The sequence below is a fragment of the Rattus rattus genome, chromosome 8 (assembly GCF_011064425.1).
Source record: "Rattus rattus isolate New Zealand chromosome 8, Rrattus_CSIRO_v1, whole genome shotgun sequence".
In the NCBI taxonomy this organism is placed as follows: Eukaryota; Metazoa; Chordata; class Mammalia; order Rodentia; family Muridae; genus Rattus; species Rattus rattus.
In genome coordinates, this window is record NC_046161.1 from 47600376 (window position 1) to 47620977 (window position 20602).

The 20602-nt window shown below is 40.2% G+C and overlaps 1 protein-coding gene across 2 annotated transcripts in view; it reads right to left on the reverse strand.

The window, feature by feature from the left end:
• Positions 1–4876: 4876 nt before the first annotated feature.
• The window catches only part of Cul5 (cullin 5), a 50727-nt gene continuing 35001 nt past the window's right edge, over positions 4877–20602 (reverse strand). For both annotated transcript variants that reach the window (XM_032911584.1, XM_032911583.1), the window contains 7 exons: positions 18036–18167; positions 16331–16454; positions 16067–16242; positions 15211–15372; positions 14051–14169; positions 9398–9521; positions 4877–5192 (listed from right to left, as the gene is read on the reverse strand). In XM_032911584.1, the coding sequence (XP_032767475.1) occupies positions 4998–5192; positions 9398–9521; positions 14051–14169; positions 15211–15372; positions 16067–16242; positions 16331–16454; positions 18036–18167 (1032 nt within the window). In that variant the 3' untranslated portion in view covers positions 4877–4997. The remainder of the gene's footprint in view (positions 5193–9397; positions 9522–14050; positions 14170–15210; positions 15373–16066; positions 16243–16330; positions 16455–18035; positions 18168–20602) is intronic.

Below are 20602 nucleotides of genomic sequence, written 5' to 3' on the forward strand. Positions count from 1 at the left end.
ATGTTTTTCTCTTTTGGCTAATTCAGCTGGAGGTTGTCATTTTTGTTTTTTTCAAAAGGCATTGGACCTTTGTTCTCCTTTGTTTCTACTTATTTTTTTTTTTTTTTTTTTTTTTTTTTTTTGGTCTTTTCCTGAGACAAGGTTTTGTTGCATAGCCCTAATTGGCCTGGAACTCACTGTAGACCAGGCTAACCTAGACCTTGAAGTGATATTACTGCCTCAGCCTCCCCTGTCCTGGCAGTCTAGACATGTAACACCTGTCTAGCTTCTCCATTTGATTTCTGCCCTGATTTTTGTGACTCTGACATTGTTATTTTTCTAAGACCTTGAGGTTAACCATTTGAGACCTATGTGATTTTTAAAAACAGGTATGTATAAGTGTTTTGCCTGCATGCATCTGTCCTCCAAGTGTATGTCTGGTGGCCGTGGAGGAAGGACAAGGGCTTGGGATCCTTGAACTGGAGTTATATATAGTTGTGAGCCACCAGGTAGGCGCTGGGAATGAAGCCCTGGACCTATGACAAGGCAGCAAATGCTCTTACCTGTTCAGCCACAAGCCCCTCAAAATTTTGTGAAAACAAAGCAAAAACTTGGTTGAGGAAGAGAACTGTATTTTTTTTTTCTTCTTTTTTTCAGAGCTGGGGACAGAACCCAGGGCCTTGCGCTTGCCAGGCAAGTGCTCTACCACTGAGCTAAATCCCCAACCCCACAAAGCAAAAACTTAAGGCAGGTGTTGCAGCACATACATTTTATCCCAGCACTCGGGAAGCAGGGTGAGCTCCAGAACAGCCAGGACTAAACTAACAGATTAGCATCTTAGTCCAGCACACTAGGTATTACCAGGATTCCGTTGTCTGGTGAAAGGTGTTTATTTCATGCAAGTTCTTTCATGCTAGAAATGTCTATCCTAAACACACCCAGCTGTTTCAATCTTGCCTGCCTCTAAACTCCATTCTTGTCTGTATGAGTCTGGGCTCTTTACCAGGAAGTTAACTTTCTAATGCAGCTCTCTGTAAAGCCTGTTTCCTTTGGTGGTGGGGTGTACTTTCCTCATTAAGATACTCTAGCAAAATGCCTTGGGTTTGAATGCCAAAGCTTTGGAATGCATTTGTAGAAGAAGGCCTAAAATCTAATCATAATTATTAATCTTAATTTTTGATCTTGGCTCAGGTTAAATACTTTTTTTGTAGCTTCAATTCCCAGTCACCCCTATTCCTCAACTCCCACAATTCTAGTGAAGGCAAAAGTTCGAGCTTTTAGAAAGCCATGTATTCATTCACCCAACTGTCATGTCTTCTTGCTGGTCTTCATGGTGGCTAAAATGTACTACTCTATCCCGACACATAACAAGATGTTCTTCACTGAGGCAGTGTCCCTGTGCCTGTCCATGTTAGTCCTGAGCTGGGCCTGAACCATCAGCTACCACACCTTCCCAAGCAGCTGGATGACAAGCAGCAGCCCTAACCAACCGAAACAATTTTCACTGATGTTAAACACAGGCTAGCCCTGACTGGCCTGCAACTTGTCAGTACACCAGGCTGATCTTGAACTCAGAGATCCTCTGCCCCTGTCTCTAGAATGCTGGGATTGAAGGTACATGATACTGCCCTGGCTTGCCAAAAATTTTTAACTGTTGCAAAATTTTTATGGTAGAACATCAAGATTTTCTGGATAGATGAAATGTTTTATATTACACTTTTATTTTGCAAGAAAATAAATTATACAACTTAAAAAATAAAATCCAAAAATTAAGCAGTTCATCAAAATATTTCAGCCTACTGCATACAGAAACTGCTACCATGGAAAACTGTACAGTGTCATCTCAGTATGGAGTGGTGCACATTCAAAACTGTACAGGTCAGGACGAGAGACTACACCTCAGGAACTCCAGACCACACATAGTGTAGATGACAGGAACGCTCTCAAACAATGTTTCTCTCATAACTGTGACCTTGGGAAAACTTGTGGCAGCATCCCAGTCATTTACACAAAGACAGAAGAGCCAGCTTGAGTTTATGACAGCAAACTTTCTGTAGACTTAGCAAATATATCACCAGATTGAATTGAAAAATGTGCCCTTGGAGCAGAGCTAATGATACCAGTCAATCTAATGGAGTTAAAAAAATAAGAATGATTAACAGTTCACTTTTTTGGTGACTTTAATATTTATGCACAGAGTAAGAGCTTTCAATGAACAGGCTGGTAAACTCAGGGATCTCCTCCAATAACTGCAAAAATTGGGAGACTTCAGAATTTAGTTGAAGATTCTTATAAAATTATTAGAATGAGGGCCTCATGTTTGTCTAACTGTACACATCGATGAGTCTATCCTTTCCACTGGGCGAATCTGTTCCGTCTCCTTACTATGGCTGTGAGATGGTGACAGGTTAGCATTTACAGACAGTGCCACCTAAGATAGAGAGAAGTGCTCAAACCTCTGAGCAAGCCACATCACTCATTTAAAAATGCCTCTCTGGTGTTGAGCGGGAAGCTGGGCTTTCCCTCCCCTCACCTGTGACGTGTTTGGCCCTGCTCAGATAGCAAGAATATAAAGTCTGCAGGGAAGAGAGATCAGACAGGGAACACTGTGTGTCAGTGGTTCTGGACCTTCAGAAAACTCTTGCTGTGTAAGATCTGTTTCAGGATTTTTTAAAATTTTCAAATCTATTCATAAAACATTTAAAGAAAATCTCAACAATGGTATAGGCACCTTGTCAACTAAATAGTTTTGATAAACACCAAAACGTAGTTACACTTTTGTATATATATATACTTTAAAAAAAGGATGAAAACTGTTAAGTCTGTGGTATTTACTGCTGCTCATTCCCCAAAATACAATTAGGACATAATTAACTATTAAAAAATTTATAAAAATTTAATAAAAAACTTTGCTATGGATTTAGTGTTACCCACTTTGCATTAAGTTTGCCTTTATAAATCAAAACATCGCAGCTCTCATTCTTAAATGACCAAAGCGATTAGAAATTTCAAAGATGTTCTAAGAAAAATTATGGTTTAAAATGACAAATCTTAAACATTAAGAAATGGCCTAAAATTTTTCCCTTGATTGTTTCTTCCTTTGGCATTCTGGTATTGGGAGAGGAAAATTTGCCAACACCAAGCTATTAAACAGAAGGGCCACAGTCGTTATAAACTATCCCTCTGAATCTGGATGCACCATCATCCACGCGGTACGGCAGCAAGCACTGAGTTTGCTCTTCACCCCTGCTCCACATCACCTCAGAGCTGCAGGGCAGACGGGAAGCACACATGCACTCCAGCTTCCTACGAGTTTCAGAACAGATATTCGACTATAATTATCAAAACCTTAAACATCTAACATAGACTTTATTTCCTTCCAGCAAGGAGCTCCCAGCTGAGCAGCAGGCGAACCCACAGCCCACTGTGGTGATGTAATACTGTATGCTTCTCAACACTCCATGTTCTACTGTATGCTTCAACACTCCGTGTTCTACTGTATGCTTCAACACTCCGTGTTCTACTGTATGCTTCTCAACACTCCATGTTCTGCCAGCTTCAGAACCAGACTTCAAAATACTACTTAACATCAAGAGTTCTAAAATTTGCAAGAAAACTTGAAACGTGCACCACAATGAGTAAAAATCCACAGGGAGCCATCTTTCCTGCTGGGGAATAATTCTCTTCGGTTGCTTGAGTCCTCAGTTTCCAACTTCCCACTGCTCTGTGAGGTCCTGAGTCACCGCTCTGGATTAACGAGAGGAGCAAGGTAGGTGTTGCCCTCTAAACATTTTAAAAATGTTTATTTTTAAAATATATAAATATATATGTACATATTTGGCAAGGTTACTGCTCACGTTAGGACTAGCAACTCTTGAGTGCTTTTCAGGTTGCAGGTCGTAATCTCACCTTTCTTCCTGCTAAGTGGCGGGTAATTATTACTTTTAAATAGAGAATGTCTTTCCAGAAAACTGAGGTGGTAAATCCCTAATCACAACACTTTCAATCACCAAATAATTCTATGCTACAGGTTAAGAAAGCAATTCTCTCACTGTACTGTATCAGAATATTTCTGCATTGTTTTCAACAAATTTAGGTACAGTATAGTAAATATTAGGTGTATAAGTATTAAGTGTATTAGTAACACACTTAACATGTTTGCTTCGAGATTCTGATTTCTGTAATCAGTGATGTACCTAAACCCATAAATTTTTAACTGAAACAACATTGACTATAAACTTCATGTTTTCAAAACAAGCTCTCCAGCCATACAAGGTCTAAAAAGAAAATCCCACATCTTCATGTTTAACAACAAATGACTAAACAGCACTCTCCTGCTCAGTGAAAATCAGCATTTGTAAGGTAGAAATATTTAATACCAGTTTCCGTTACCATTAAGATCCAGTCACTAAAGTGAAAGCAGTGTTTGACAAACAGCTCAACACTGGCAGACTGTCTTCTCATGTGTGCCTGCCCTTGCCCAACAGTGTTGACAATTCACTCTGCATCAAAAGAAGCTGAGTGCTGCCTCTAGCTTTAATTGCATTAAAAAAACAAAACAAAACAAAAAAAACCAAAAAAAAAAAAAAAACCAAAATAACAAACCAACAAAAAACCCCAGCATTTCTCAGTGCATGAATATCTGAAAATCCTTCCTTGTGCAAGTATATTCCTTTAAAGAGGAAAGGGGGATAAAAGAAGCAAAAGGAACCCCACCCTCACCCTTCCAAAATGTTATTTCTCTGGGTGGGTAAAAATTGAATTGACTTTGAAAGTTCATAATGGGCTCTTCATGAATGCAATTTTCTCCACAAAACAGCATGCTGTTAAAGAGTGTGCAACATGAAGGGAATGCCATCATGCTGACTAATGTGACTGGCAAAATATAGTCGCTTTGTAAGGTAAGGCAGAGTTTAATATTTATGTAATCAAAGTCCAAATAAACCTTCCTCCAGCTCAGCCTGGGACAACCTTCTGCCCAGGTCTCCAGATGTGTGGCTGCGGCAGGCTGGATTCAGCTACGCCATGTATATGAAGGTGTTGATGTCGGCCTCATCCCTTCTGATGTACTTGTGCTCGATCAGCCATTCGATTTGCTCTTTTATCATTTTCTTCTGTGGTAAGAACATGTTTTTCAAAATTTCTACTAATTCAGTCTGCAGCTGAGCATTGCTAATTTTCTTCCTCATTTTCATTATTTGTATGATGGCTTCCTAAGAGAAAAAGGGAAAAGAAAGTACATGAATACATTCAACTAGTTTGAGCAAAGCAAATCAGTAACGTTTCCTATGTTATCTCCTAACACCAGCCACACTGTACGGCCCCTAGCTATTCACCTGGAGACTTAATCAGCAGCTACAATTTTTCCCCTAGCACTAATTACAAAGATTTTGAAAGTAAAGGAAGCCAAAATTAACCTATAATCTCTACTGTTTTATAAAAATTAATATGCATTTGAATGCTTGACTCCCTGTATGACTTTGTACCACATACATGTCTGGTGCCTGAAAAGGCGGAATAGTCATGAGCAAATCTGTGGGTGCTGTTAACACAGCTCAGTCGGTAAAGGTGCTTGTTGCTAAGATGCATGATGACCTGAGTTCAACCCCTAGGACCAACAAAGTGGAAAAATAGTATCAAATCTTGAAAGTTGTGTTCTAATTTATACATACACATATGATCACACACACATACAAATAAATGCAATAAGACACAGGACTCCACCTACACAAATTTGCCTCTAATATTAGGGTGTCTCTTTGTATAACAGGGGAACCATGAGTATCTAGTCTTAAAAATCTGTAAACACTACTCTCTATATTAACTAGACTAATAATACAGTGATAGCAATATTTACCACAGATCCTGTCTTTACTTCTATTGATTTAATTCATGTTTCTGACATTTAAATGTTTCTAAAGAAATCAACATATTCCACCTAAGTCAATTTTATCAATATGGTCTTAGTGATTTTTAAACTACATAGAAGTTGGCAATGACATTACCTGAAAACTAGACTTCCTGTAATCATTATTAAAGTTTAGCTTCCCATAGGCAACAAGGTGGCTCAGTGGATACTACAATTTTGTATAAAGGAAATAGAAGAGATACAGTTGGTTCTCTGTATCTGTGTGCTCCACACTACAGACTGAATGAGCAGCAGAATCATGTGCTGATTATGGTGGCCATGCCTGTAATCCCAGTCAGATCTGAGTCCACAGAGTGAGTTCCAGGACAACCTGGGCTACACAGAGAAACCCTGTCTCAAAAACGAAACCAAACAAACAAAACAATCACAAAAATGTAATTAGACTTATGAGAGCTGCGTCTGTATTAAGCACACAAACTTAAACCGCAGAGCATGGGGACTAGTCACACAGCACTTATACTGTATTAGGTGCAATGATGACCTAGAGATTACTTAAATATATGGTATAAAATATGTAGGGGCGTATTCAGGCACTACACATTTTATACAAGAACTGTGAGCACTGAGATTCTGGGATGTGCAGGAAACCCTTGGACTGACTTCCTGTGGACAACGTATTAACACCTGACAGCAACAATGCAAACACGCTCGGGAACCCGCAGGTTCAGCAGGGTAAAATCCCTTCCACTTTTCAGCTCTCCTGTACAGGCATGAAGTCTGTCATTGACACTACATGATCTGCGATGCATCCAGTTACAAGCTTTCATACATTGTTTTTACAAGAGGCTTTTAACTGTTATCATTGCACATCATTACATGTTACATGTTTACAAGCACACGCCAGAGCAGGAGTGTGGAAGTCAGAAGGCTTTCCAACAGCAGCTCTCTCTCCATCTGTGGTTGGCTGGTTGGTATTCTTGAGGCAGGGTTTGTTTCCCTGTGTGGCCCTGGCTGTCGTGGAACTCTATACATCTGTAAATGGCGTTCTGGGATTAAACTAAGATCACCAGGTTTCTGTTACCTGATGAGTCAGTCATCTTGTCCAATGATACCAGGCTTTTGATCAGATTATAAATAGGGCTTTATGTCAAAAATATAAAGGAAGACAAAAACAGTAAGTTTGTCCATCTAGGAATGTGAAGATTGTAGGACCATGAAAACTTTTAATCTTTCTTCGTGCTTCAAACTGTATGGCATTCACCAAAATTTCAAATAATACTAAATAAAAACTGTAAAAGTACAGCAAAAAAAGCAGCCCTGTTAAAAGACTTTTTTTCTTTTCTTTTCTTTTCTTTTCTTTTCTTTTCTTTTCTTTTCTTTTCTTTTCTTTTCTTTGGAGCTGGGGACCGAACCCAGGGCCTTGCCCGTGCTTGGCAAGCGCTCTACCACTGAGCTAAATCCCCAACTCCGACTTTTTTTCTTTAATTAAAATAACCATCAGTTTGCAATTCATTAGAAGTTTTAAGAACTTATTTGTTGTGTACACATGCACGTGTGCCCATGGGAGAGCGCCTCTCGCTCTCTTCTACATGCGAAGGTCGGAAGACAACTGTGGACTTGAGTCGGTTTCTTCCTTACATCAAGTGAACTGCTGGGACTGAACTCAGGTTGTCAATTACACCACCTACCGCACGATCTCGCCAGCTCTGTTTCCCTGTATGTTGTATTCATTTCCGGGTAGTGGAGACGAGGAGAACGACCTCCCTAAGGAGCCTCTCTCCTTCTACCATGCGGGTCCCCAGGACAGCGCAAGCTGTCAGCTTGCTGTCAAATATCGTTACGAACTGAGCCACCTTACCTTTCTAGTAATAAATATTTTTACCATGTTCAGAAGCCATCCTAATCCTAATTTTAACACATTTTTCAAAGGAAAATATACCAGATAATGTTTCTTAGTTCTAAATAAAAAACATTTCCTAAGGGCACATTACATTTCAGAATTCAATATAGTTTTAAATACTTCAGTTCTGCAAGTTCTCAGCTGTGGCTGAGATACATGTACTCAGTAGGGTATCAAAAAGAGACATAAATAAAAACCAAGGTTTTATCCAAACAATACATCAGAACTTATTACAAACCTCCAATCCAAAAGAGCATTTCTGGTAGCAGAGAGAATTAAACTAATTTAATTTTTAATTACTAATAAAATGAGCATTAGCTCTTATTTATGAATAAATGACTTTCGTGTTTTTTAATTCACTGTTGGAAGGGTTTTGTTTGGTGTTTTGGAGGCAGGCTCTCCCTAGACAGCTCTGGCTGCCCCGAATCCTCTATAGGTCAGGCCTTAAACTCAGAGATCAGTCTGCCTCAAATTCCACAGAGTGAGGTTAAAAGAATATGTCATGGGCTGGAGAGATGGCTCAGAGGTTAAGAGCACCGACTGCTATTCCAGAGGTCCTGAGTTCAATTCCCAGCAACCACATGGTGGCTCACAACCATCTGTAATGGGATCTGATGCCCTCTTCTGGTGTATTTGAAGACAGCTACAGTGTACTTGTATATGATAAATAAATAAATCTTTAAAAAAAGAAAATGTCACTATGCCCAATTCTGAATACTCCTTTTTTTGTTTTTGTTTTTTTAAAGAAGCTTGAAAAATCTGGTCATTCTTTTTTTCCCCCCCTACGTGGAGAAGTTTAATGAGAGAAGAGGAGAGGAGAGGAAAGGTTGGCCATGGGGCACATGGAGGGAAGGGGGTGGGGGTGGAGAGAGAAGGGACAGGAATAGAGGGGAAGAGAGCAGAGAAGCAAAGAACAAAGAACAAGAGAGAAAATTTGGTGGATGCTTCACTCCTTTAAAAGGGGAGCAAAAATATCCATAGGAGGGAATAAGGAAGCAAAGTTTAGAGCAGAGACTGAAGGAACAGCCATTCAGAGCCTGCCCCAAATGTGGCCCATACATATACAGTCACCACACTAGATAAGATGGATGAAACAAAGAAGTGCATGCTGACAGGAACCAGATATAGATGTCTCCTGAGAGACACAGCCAGAACATGTCAAATACAGAGGCGAATGCTAGCAGCAAACCACTGAACTGAGAATGAGATCCCTGTTGGAGGAATTAGAAAAAGGACTGAAAGAGCTGAAGGGGCTTAAGACCCCATATGAACAACAATGCTAACCAACCAGAGCTTCCAGGGACTAAACCACTACCGAAAGAGTATACCTGGACTGACCCATGGCTCCAACTGCATATGTAGCAGAGAATAGCCTAGTAAGGGCACCAGTGGAAGGGGAAGCCCTTGATCCAGGCAAGGTTGGACCCCCAGTGTAGGGGAATGTTAGAGGGGAGGGCAGTAAGGGAGGGTAAATAAGGAGGGGAACACCCATATAGAAGGGAAAGGGGAGGGGTTGGGGGCTGAAGGACAGGAAACCGGGAAAGGGAATTAACACTGGAAATGTAAATAAGAAATACCCAATGTATTAAAAATTGAAAAAAAAAAAAAAAAAAAGAGGTAATTTGAACATTTTTTCTCCCTATACCAACCTGGGTTCTTAATATTCTTAGTTGAACTATTCCTTCATTTTCTTCTTCTCTCATTCGTTCTGTAGTGAGCTGCAAGCGTCCAATCAAATTGATTTTTCCCCTTTTCTGTACTTTTGCATTTTTTCTACAAAAAAAAAATCAAAAACGTTAAACATTTACTGCAGCACAATGTCTGAAGTTTTAGAAGCATGGTTAGACATTATCACTCAGAGCTGTAGGAAAGTGAAGTGATAGCATGCAGCTTTACTCTGAGCAGTCCCTATGCCTATCACGGTGGCCCTGGTCTACAGTCACCTGCAATCCTAGTGAGGGAAGCTGCCCAGAAGGATCTTGATTGCTTTGAGGTTAGGCTCTCCATTGCAAACAAAAATTTTTAAAAAAAATGTGATCCTTCAAACAAGATCTAGCCTCTGATGACCAGGGACCAGATTCCTCAAAACATTAATTTCATTGCCACGAGAATAATAATTAAAGCAAAAGCAAAAAGGTTTTATACAGCATTATCTGATTGAATCTTCAGATAAACAGCTCTGCCTACATAAAGCTGTTTTACCCACTCCCTCTCTCTTTTGGTCTTTACTTTCAATTAAAAAATGAAATGGCATGTCTCCATCTGTGCCTAGAGCTGGGGCTGTCTCACAGCCCTCAGACCCAAACCCGCCCAGAGACACCTGGTCTGCCATGAGCGCTCGCACTCCTATGCCCACAGATGGGACTCCACTTTCTTTCTTTTCCACTGGCTATCCACAGAGAGACCCACCGGGAGCAAACAGGACATGGGAGGACATGGCAGGACATGCGGCCTGCCACAGGACCCTTCTGGTCTTCATCTGTGCCCAGAGATAAGGCTGTCCCATAGCCCTTCACACCCAAAAATGCCCAAAGAGAGCTGGTCTCCATGGAGTGCTCTTACTCCTAAGATTACAGACTCACATGCTCAAAGGCTCACAGGCCCACAGGAAGGACAAGCTCCAGTTAACAGCAGAGATAACCAGATAGCAAGAGGCAAGCACAGAAAACCCAAGCGACAGAAACTGAGACTACCTGGCATCATCACAAACCAGCTCTCCCACCACAGCAAACACTGAATATCCCAACACACCAGCATAAAGGAAGCCTACAGAACTCCAAACAGATTGGACCAGAAAAGAAACTCCTCCCACCAAATAATAGTCAAAACACCAAATGCACAAAACAAAGAAAGAATATTGAAAGCAGCAAGGGTGAAGTAACATATAAAGGCAGACCTATCAGAATGACATCAGACTTCTCACCAGAGACTATGAAAGCCAGAAGATCCTGGACAGATGTCATACAGACCCTAAGAGAACAGAAAGGCCAGCCCAGGCTACTGTATCCAGCAAAACTCTCAATTACCATAGATGGAGAAACCAAGATATTCCATGACAAAAACAAATTTACACAATATCCTTCCACAAATCCAGCCCTACAAAGGATAACTGATGGAAAACTCCAACACAAGTAGGGAAACTCTGCCCTAGAAAAAGCAAGAAAGTAATCTTCTTGCAACGAACCCAAAAGAAGTTAGCCACACAAACATAATTCCACCTCTAACAACAAAAATAATAGGAAAAAACAATCACTATTACTTAATATCTCTTAACATCAGTGGACTCAATTCCCCAATAAAAAGACATAGACTAACAGACTGGATATGCACCTCACTGACAAGACAGACACGACCTCAGAGTAAAAGGCTGGAAAAAAGTTTTCCAAGCAAATAGTCCCAAGAAACAAGCTGGGGTAGCCATTCTAATATGGAATAAAATCGATTTACAACCAAAAGTTATCAAAAAAGATAAGAAAGGACACTTCATACTCAAAGGGGAAAATCTGCCAAGATGAACTCTCAATTCTGAACATCTATGCTCCAAATACAAGGACACCCACATTCATAAAAGAAACTTTACTAAAGCTCATAGCATACATTTCACCTCACACAATAATAGTGGGAGACTTCAATACCCCACTCTCATCAATGGACAGATCATGGAAACAAATTAAACAGAGACACAGTGACAGATTATCTTTAGAACATTTCATTCTAAAACAAAAGATTATACCTTTTTCTTGGCACTTCGTGGAACGTTCTCCAAAATTGACCATAAAATCAGTGACAAAACAGGCCTCCACAGATACAAGAAGATTGAAAAAATCCCATGCATCCTATCAGACCACCACGGACTAAGGCTGGTTTTCAATATCAAGAAAGACAGAAAGTCCACACACACATGAAAGTTGAACAACGCTCTACTCAATGATAATATGGTTAGGGAAGAAATAAAGAAATTAAAGACTTTTTAGAATTCAATGAAAATGAAGGCACAACATACCCAAACTTATGGAATGCAATGAAAACAGTGCTAAGAGGAAAATTCATAGCTCTGAGTGCCTCCAAAAGAAACTGGAGAGAACATATACTAAGTTTGACAGCACACCTGAACTCTAGAGTGCTAGAACAAAAAGAACCAAATACATCCGAGAGTAGAAGAAATTAGGAAATAATCAAATTTATAGGGGAAATCAACCAAGTACAAACAAAAAGAGCTATACAAAGAATCAACAAAACCAGGTGCTGGTTCTTTGAGGAAAAACAACAAGATAGATAACCCTTAACCAGACTAACCAGAGGGCAGAGACCAACTCTTCTGCTCCAAGCCACCTGCATGGAAGCTTTAGGATACACAAACCCAGGAGCAACTCACTGTTCCCAGATCTGCTAAAAGAAAACAATTCTAGAGGAGTGCTGACATACAGGCTTAGAGGAGGGTCAAGCCACTGTCAGAGACAGAAAGACAAGCTAACACCAGAGACAACGTGATGGTGAGAGACAAGAACAGGAACCTAAACTACAGAAACCAAGAATACTTGTCATCATCAGAGCCCAGTTCTCCCACAAAAGCAATTACTGGATATCTAAACACACCAGAAAAGCAAGAGTATCCAAATTAACAAAATCAGAAATGAAAAGGGAGACATAATAGAAACTGAGGAAATTCAAAAATTAATCAGATCCTACTACAAAAGCCTATGGGGTATAGATCTAAACAAAGAATTCTCAACTGAAGAATAATGAATGGCCTTGAAGCACCTAAAGAAATGTTTGGGATAGAGAGATGGCTCAGTGGTTAAGAGCACTGACTGCCCTTCCAGAGGTCCTGAGTTCAAATCCCAGCAACCACATGGTGGCTCACAACCATCTGTTATGAGACCTGATGCCTTCTTCTGGTGTGTCTGAAGACAGCTACAGTATATTTATATATAATAAATAAAAAGAATATTCAACATCCTTAGTCATCAGGGAAATACAAATCAAAACCCTGAGATTCCACCTCACACCAGTCAGACTGTCTAAGATCAAAAACTCAGGTGACAGCAGATGTTGGTGAGGATGTGGAGAAATGGAACACTCCTCCATTGTTGGTGGGATTGCTAGCTGGTACAACCATTCTGGAAATCAGTCTGGCGGTTCCTCAGAACATTGGACATAGTACTACCTGAGGACTCATACCACTCCTGTGTATACACCCAAAAAGATGCTCCAACATATAAGAACACATACTCCACCATGTTCATAGCAGCCTTATTTATAATAGCCAGAAGCTGGAAAGAACCCAGATGCCCTTCAACAGAGGAATGGATGGATACAGAAAATGTGGTACATCTACATAATGGCGTACTACTCAGCTATTAAAATCAATGACTACATGAAATTCATAGGCAAATGGGTGGAACTAGAAAATATCATCCTGAGTGAGGTAACCCAGTCACAAAAGAACATACATGGAATGCACTCACTGATAAGTGGATATTAGCCCAAAAGCTCAGATTACCCAAGATATAATCCACAGACCACACGAAGCTCAAGAAGGACGAACTAAGTGAAGATGCTTCATTCTTTTTCAGAAGGGAGAACAAAATACTCACAGGACATAGGGACAAAGAGTGGAGCCAGAGACTGCCCACCTGGGACCCATCCCATATGCATCCACCAAACTCAGTCACTATTGCTAATGCCAAGAAGGGCTTGCTGACAGGAACCTGATATGGATGTCTCCTGAGAGGCTCTACCAGAGCCCTACTGATACAGATGAGGAAGCTTATAGCTAACCATTGGACTGAGCACCAGGACCCCAGTGGAGGAGTTAAACACAGACTCAAGGCACTGAAGGGGTTTGCAACCCCATAGGAAGAACAACAACATCTACTAACCAGACCCCAGCAGAACTCCCAGGAACTAAATCACCAACCAGTGAGTACACATGAGGGATCCATTACTCCAGCCGCATATGTAACAGAGGATGTCATTGTCCAGCCTCAATAGGAGGAAAAGCCCTTGGTCCTCTGAAGGCTCATTTCTCTAATGTAGGGGAATGCCAGGGTGTTGAGGTGGGAGTGGGTACATCCTCATAGAAGCAGGGAGAAGGGGGGAAAGGGGATAACACTTGAAATGTAAATACATAAAATATCCAAGAAAAATAAAATTAAAGGAAAGAAAAAAAGACAACAAATTTAGTGATACTATTTAATTACTGTTTTAAACATAAGACAAATAATCAGTTTAATAAATAAAAGCACTGAACCGAAACATAGTACTTTTCATTTTAAATCAAGCATCATGAGCTTACTTACATTAAACTAAAGTCCTGGTTGACTGAGAAGAGGGTGCCTTCTGTAAAATCTTTGGGTGAGTTGACTTGAGGGTCATACAATAAAACTTGCCGTTTGAGCTTGGGAAAAGCTACTAAAGACTATGGAGAAAAGAAAACAATTAACACCGTAAGTTATAAGGAGTGATAGGCTCAACTCTCCCACACAGGCAAGAATGACTTCTAGACGAAAGACAATCTACAACCCAATCTCATGCAGTCAATTATGTATGTACAAATGTACAAAGTCACAATCCAAACTTGTATGTAGTACCTCCCAGCATGTGACAATGTAAATGCAAAATAAAGAGGGTAAAGGAAAGAAAGAGCTGGCTCAGAGAAAGCAATATATGTTCTCTTACTACATATAGGAACACAAACCATTAGGGCCGGTATACAGGACTACAGAAAACTACCAGTTAGTAATACGTACTCAGTTTGTCCACTGGAAACAGTTTATTTTGGAGTTCATGTTAGAGTCAGAATTCAATGCACTTATAATCAAGAATATCATTAGCACAGTTTATAAACTGAGAACTAACTCATTTATTTGGTAATAAAAGTCTTTGAGCATACTTCCATTATAAAAATTAACTGTAGAGCTAGAGAGATGTCTCAGAGGTTAAGAGTACTGACTGCTCTTCCAGAGGTCCTGAGTTCAATTCCCAGCAACTACTTGGTAGCTCACAACCATCTGTAATGAGATCCAATGCTCTCTCTTCAGGTGTGTCTGAGGAGAGCAAAGTGTACTCACATACATAAAATAAATAAATCTTAAACAAAAGAAAAGATTAACTGTACTGTGTGTTGTTAGGACTCCTTAAATACATTTAACACCAGCTCAACCTCTCCCTCTTCTCTTCTTCTTTCCTGTTCTACTTTGGTAATTAGCCTCTTTTCATAGTTTTTTAATAAATTCCTCAATATTGTGCATTTTTGCATTGAAAGTCATATTTAGAGTGTCATGAATTTAAAATATTTACAGTGGCTATGTATGTAGTTCAGTGGTAGAGTGTATGCCTAATGTGTACAAGGCTCCAGATTTAACTCTCAGCACCAAAACTCCAATTTTAGGAGCCATCTACATATCCCCAGCTATATGACACATTTTAAAAACAAAGCCAAACAGAAAATAAAACAAACCCATAAAGTCCTTCTAAGTTCAGCATCAGGGAGTTCCGTTGCAAGTTTTAGATTCTCAAAGCTGATTTTCTCTCTAGGTCTTTGGTTCCATGCAAACAACACAGCCAACTGAAACGTGGTTACTTCCAAATCATACTGACCTACTTCGTTTTTAAATGTTATCTGAAACAGAGAATGGGCTTCAGTAAGTAACTCATTTGTGCATGAAGCGTACTCCAATACCTAGTATATGCACATATGATACCATAGGAAAAATGAGATTGCTAGTCTTTTTTCAAGACCCATTCTTTCCTACTCATAGGTAATAATCTTTGCATACATAAAATCCATCTCCCAGGTTTCCCTGAAGCTCAATGTGGTCATTGACTTCATCCTGTCCAATGTGTTTGAAGTAGAAATGATGAGGAAAATGTTTATTAGTTGCCTTAAAAGAAGGTTCTCCTTTCCCTTCTGTTTTGCAAGAAGACAGAGGGTTGGGGATCAGATTGGATGATTCTACAGTCAAGTGCATTTGTTTCGTAAGCACTGCACTGATGAACACTACATTCCTGAAAACTAGGGTCAAAGCCACTACTTTTGTTCTTACCTTTTTGTTTTGTTTTTTTAATTGATTTTACATGTGAGGATGCTTGCTTGCATATATGCCTATGTACCACATATGTGTACTGCCTATAGAGGCCAAAAAGGGCGTCAAATCCATTTTGGATCAAAGTTACAAATATGTGAACGGCCATGTGGTTGCCTGGAATTGAATCCAGGTCCTCTGGAAAAGCATTGTTCCCAAACACTGAAACATCTCTCCAGCTCTTAAGTAACTCTTTCTACTAACACCCAAACTGACAGCCCATCTACTTACAATTCCATTTGACATGAGATGGTGCCAATGTAATTTTCTACCACTATGATTTTTTTTGTAAAATTCTTCTACTTCAGGTATCAAATCCTCCAGTTCAGTAGGAAGTGAGACAAAGACTTTCTCAGAGCTTCTAGACCAAGCACCAGCATTCAAAATCTTTATATTAACTGAATCAGCTGCAGATAAGAAAATCAGACATTATAAATATTTTGAGACAAGTTAAAATTTGGTGAAAAATCTTGTTTATGTAATTATAAATAATACCTGGTAATGCCAACTTATTATTTTTATGCATTTCTTTAAAAGCTTGGTTCAAGTCTTCAGATACTTTTATGTCCTGAAACATTCTAGCAAGTTTGTTCACATAATCTGCTGGCATACCAACTTCCTATGAAAATCAAACACAGACAGAGAATAATTATATATAGTTAATACTATTCTATGACTCATAGAAAATAAACAGTAGTTTTGTACTCTTTGCTTTGTTCAATTCCAGTATGCATGGATTTCAGTTACCACAATGTGAATGAAATCCACTCCAACTCACCTACTGTTGACACCCTGTCACCTACTGTTGACACTATGAAATACTGCATGGACTGCAACCCACGCCTTTAACTCCTCAGTCCATAGTCGGGAAACAATGGCAGAAGATGTCATGGGGACAGTTCAGTCATAGCATGTCTAAGGGTCTTTGGGCTTGGCCACTAACTAGTAAGAACAAACACATTTATTCAGGATGACCTTGATAGATTAGAGGATATGGTCCTCTAAGCCTCTACTTCCTTAATTTACAGTATGAACTACCTCTTGCAGCTTCATAAAACACTACAACAGTTACTATTTATTTGCAAAAATTTCTATAGTTGAGCGTTTATTACCAAAGACATGGTAAAAAGGTTGCTGTTTTGTCCTGGATACCACTAAAGTAAAATCAGTTAAAACTGAGGGTGGGGGGAAATGAAAGTACAACAGTAAAAAGAAAGCAGGATTAAAATTAAGAAAATTGACATTGTTAGAAACTGCTATTTATATATTTGACTATATATCCTTATAAAATGAATCTGCCTAGCATTAATTATAATACAAAACAATTATTTTAGCATGCATATGAATAATATGCTGTATCAATAAAAGAAACAAACAAACGAACAAAAACCATGTTAGGCAAATGAGATAACGCATCAGGTAACGTTCCGAGGAAGAAAGAGGAGACTCCAGAGGAAACTCCTGGCCTACTACCCTTTGAGCTTGTTAAATCTCAAATCCAGACCAGTAAAGACGCCATTTAACGTATCAAAGCAGAACTTAGCCTCTGAGTTCTTCTAGCATCCCTCAGCCCCTACTCTTTTCAGGGTATGGAGGGCACGTCCTGCCCACTATTGCAGACATTTGGGTTACCCCCCCCCCCATTTTGTACCTTTGGCCTCCTGGCTCCTACACCTGGCACCTCTATCTCCCTTCTCTTCCCTCTCATTGGACTCAGGGTCATGACCACTTTGGACTCTCCCAGATATGTCTGCCTCTGGCTTTGTCTCCCTTTTGTCTACAAGAAACTTTGACCTCCAAAATACCCAGCAGCAGTTATATCCTTTGCTTTTACTTTCTTCTTCTTCTTTCATTCATCTTTTGTAGAAACCACAGCAATGGCTTAAATGACTTCCCTGGCCAAGGAACTCAGCACTCCTAACCAAGCTGCAGATCTGACTGTCCTACGGGATGTAAGGGATGGATGCGCTTTTGCCACCCGCCCTATTCAAGTCTCTTCAGCTGCCTCTTCCCCTACCTTACCTCCCTACTATGCCTTTTGGCATCAGCAAGTCTATTTGATCAGATACTTGCACGTCTCTAGCTGTTTTCTCTTCTTCTAGCACTAACCTGGGACAAAACACTGAGCTGCCGTTTAACGGACTCTTCCGCCTGCCCTCTACCACACCACCGATACGACCTTTAAAACTGCTGTACTTACTCTTAGCCACTCCACCATGTTTTCTTCAATCTCGCTATCAGCAGAGATGTCCAATATGAGACGTCGGGTAAGATGAGCTTTGTGATATCTCATAAAAACATCTTTGTTTTGTACATATTTAAGTACCAAGAGCTGCAGAGAAGACAAAGTTACTTTAAATTCTTACATATTCAGCAGTTTTTTCATGTAGACCTTTCTATATCCCCAACAGCAAAGATGAGATTTACAAAGACAGATACACAGGCCTATTAGATTACTCATCTCTGAGAAACCAACTCAACAGCAAATCTGTTCTATAGCAAATTTTATTTCTATTCATTCATTCATTTTTGAGATAGAGTATGCACGTCCTGGAACTCATTACATACACCAGGCTGACTTTAAACCCAGAGATCCACCTACCTTTGCCTGAGTGTTAGAATTAAAGCTGTGCAGGAATATGTCTAGCTACATACTTGAGACTTTAACCAACTAATTTTTAGTTCCTACTAATCCAAATTTTTCGGACTGTATATAAACTGGATGACACCTTATGGGAAAACCAGTAGTAATTTCTCAACACATCTTAATCCCTTCTTTTGTGACACCAATCATCTCCCTAGGCCTTTCTGCCTGTACTTACTTGTGTGATGTTTTTCTCATTTTACCTACCTCTCTGCATTCCTGGGCTTAAATAATGTTACTAACAACCAACCAGGAGGACCCAAGGAACTGGAACGATGGCTCAGCAGTTAAGAGCAGGGCCCAACTGCTCTTCCAGAGGACCCAACTCCAATTCCTAGCACCCATGCGGCGCTTCACAAATGTCTGTGACTGCAAGTCAGGGAACAGGACACCCTCACACAGAAACGCAGGTAAGCAAAACACCAAGGCACATAAAAGCTCATATTCATGTAGTCTCAGTTGTCTGTTTCTCACACTCTCACAAACAAAAAACTCCACTTATTTTTTGTTAATAGAAACTGACTTTAATCAACTAATTCATCAAGAAAGAAGCCAGGAGGGAGAGGGGGTTGGGACGGGGACTCTAGAAAATCCCAGAGAAATGGGATGTGAGAGGCTTCCAGGACTCAATGAGGATGACCTGAGCTGAAATGCCCAACAGTGGGAAGAGGGAACCTGAAGAGACCACCTCCAGTAGACAGACAGAACCTCCAGGGGAGGAGGCCAACCACCTTCAAAATTTTTGACCCAGAATTGATCCTGACTAAAAGAAATACAGGGACAAAATAAAATAAAGCAGAGATTGAAAAGGAAATCCAGTGACAAGCCCAACTTGGGATCCATCCCATGGGTGGGCTCCAAAACCTGACACTATTACTAGTGCTATGTTGTGCTTGCAGACAGGAGCCTAGCATGGCTGCCCTCTGAGAGGCTCTACCAGCAGCTGAGACAGATGTAGGTACTTAAAGCCAACCACTGGACTGCAGTGGGACCTCTATTGAAGATTTAGGGGAAGGACTGAAGGAGCTGAAGGGGATGGCAGCTCCTCGGAAGACGAACAGTATCAACTAACTCAGAATCCTGGAAGCTCCAGAGACTAAGCCACCAACCAAAGTATACACATGAGCTGGTCTGTAGCCCCCAGCAACATTGGAGAGAACCATTCTTAAAAGCAGGGCTGGAGATGTAATTAAATAGTACAGTGCCTGTTTAGCATGTACAGGCCCCAAGTCCATCTCTAATACCACAAACAGGTAAGCAAGGCATCCACATGCAGGAAAAGGCATACACACACAACACAATTAGGAATAAATGATATTTTCTTTTCAGAAAAATTTTGAATAAAAATTTTTAGGAATTACTAGGTATCTTATGAAGGGTGTTACACTACAAAACTTTATTTTTTCTTAAATATTTATTTATATTTTATATATGTGAGTACACTGTCTCAGTCCTCAGACACACCAGAAGAGGGCATCGGATCTCATTACAGATGGTTGAGTCACCATGTGGTTGCTGGGGATTAACTCAGGACTTCTGGAAGAGCAGTCCGTACTCTTAACCACTGAGCCGTCCCTCCAGCCCCACTGTAAAACTTTATGTTTACGGATAATACATTTCTATCTGTGTGGAAACTGTATGTGTGTTATGGAGGCCGAGGTTGACATCTGCCACCATCTTCTATCTCTCTGCACCTTATTTTTTTAAATGTATTTTATGTGTATGAGTATTCCTCCATATAGAGCCTGCGGAAGTCAGAAGAGGATGTCAGGGCTTTTAGAACTGGAGTTATAGGTGGTTGTGAGAACTTGGTGCTGCAGATCATCTCTCTAGACCACCTTAAGTTTTGAGACAGAGTTTTCCACTGAACCTAGAGCTCACTGGTTCAGCAAGACTGGTTCGTCAGTGAGCCCTGTACTCTACCTGTCTCCAGCACCACATGCTCACCCCCAGTGCTGGGCCACAGCTGCACACCACCACACAAAGCTTCTGGTGTTTTTATGTGAGTGCGGGGGCCCAAATTCAGGTCCTCCTGCTTACATAGCAAGTACTTTACTCCACTGACCTATCAATGTAAGTTTAATTAAGAACATGAAATATAGCAAACTATCTACTTTCCCTTC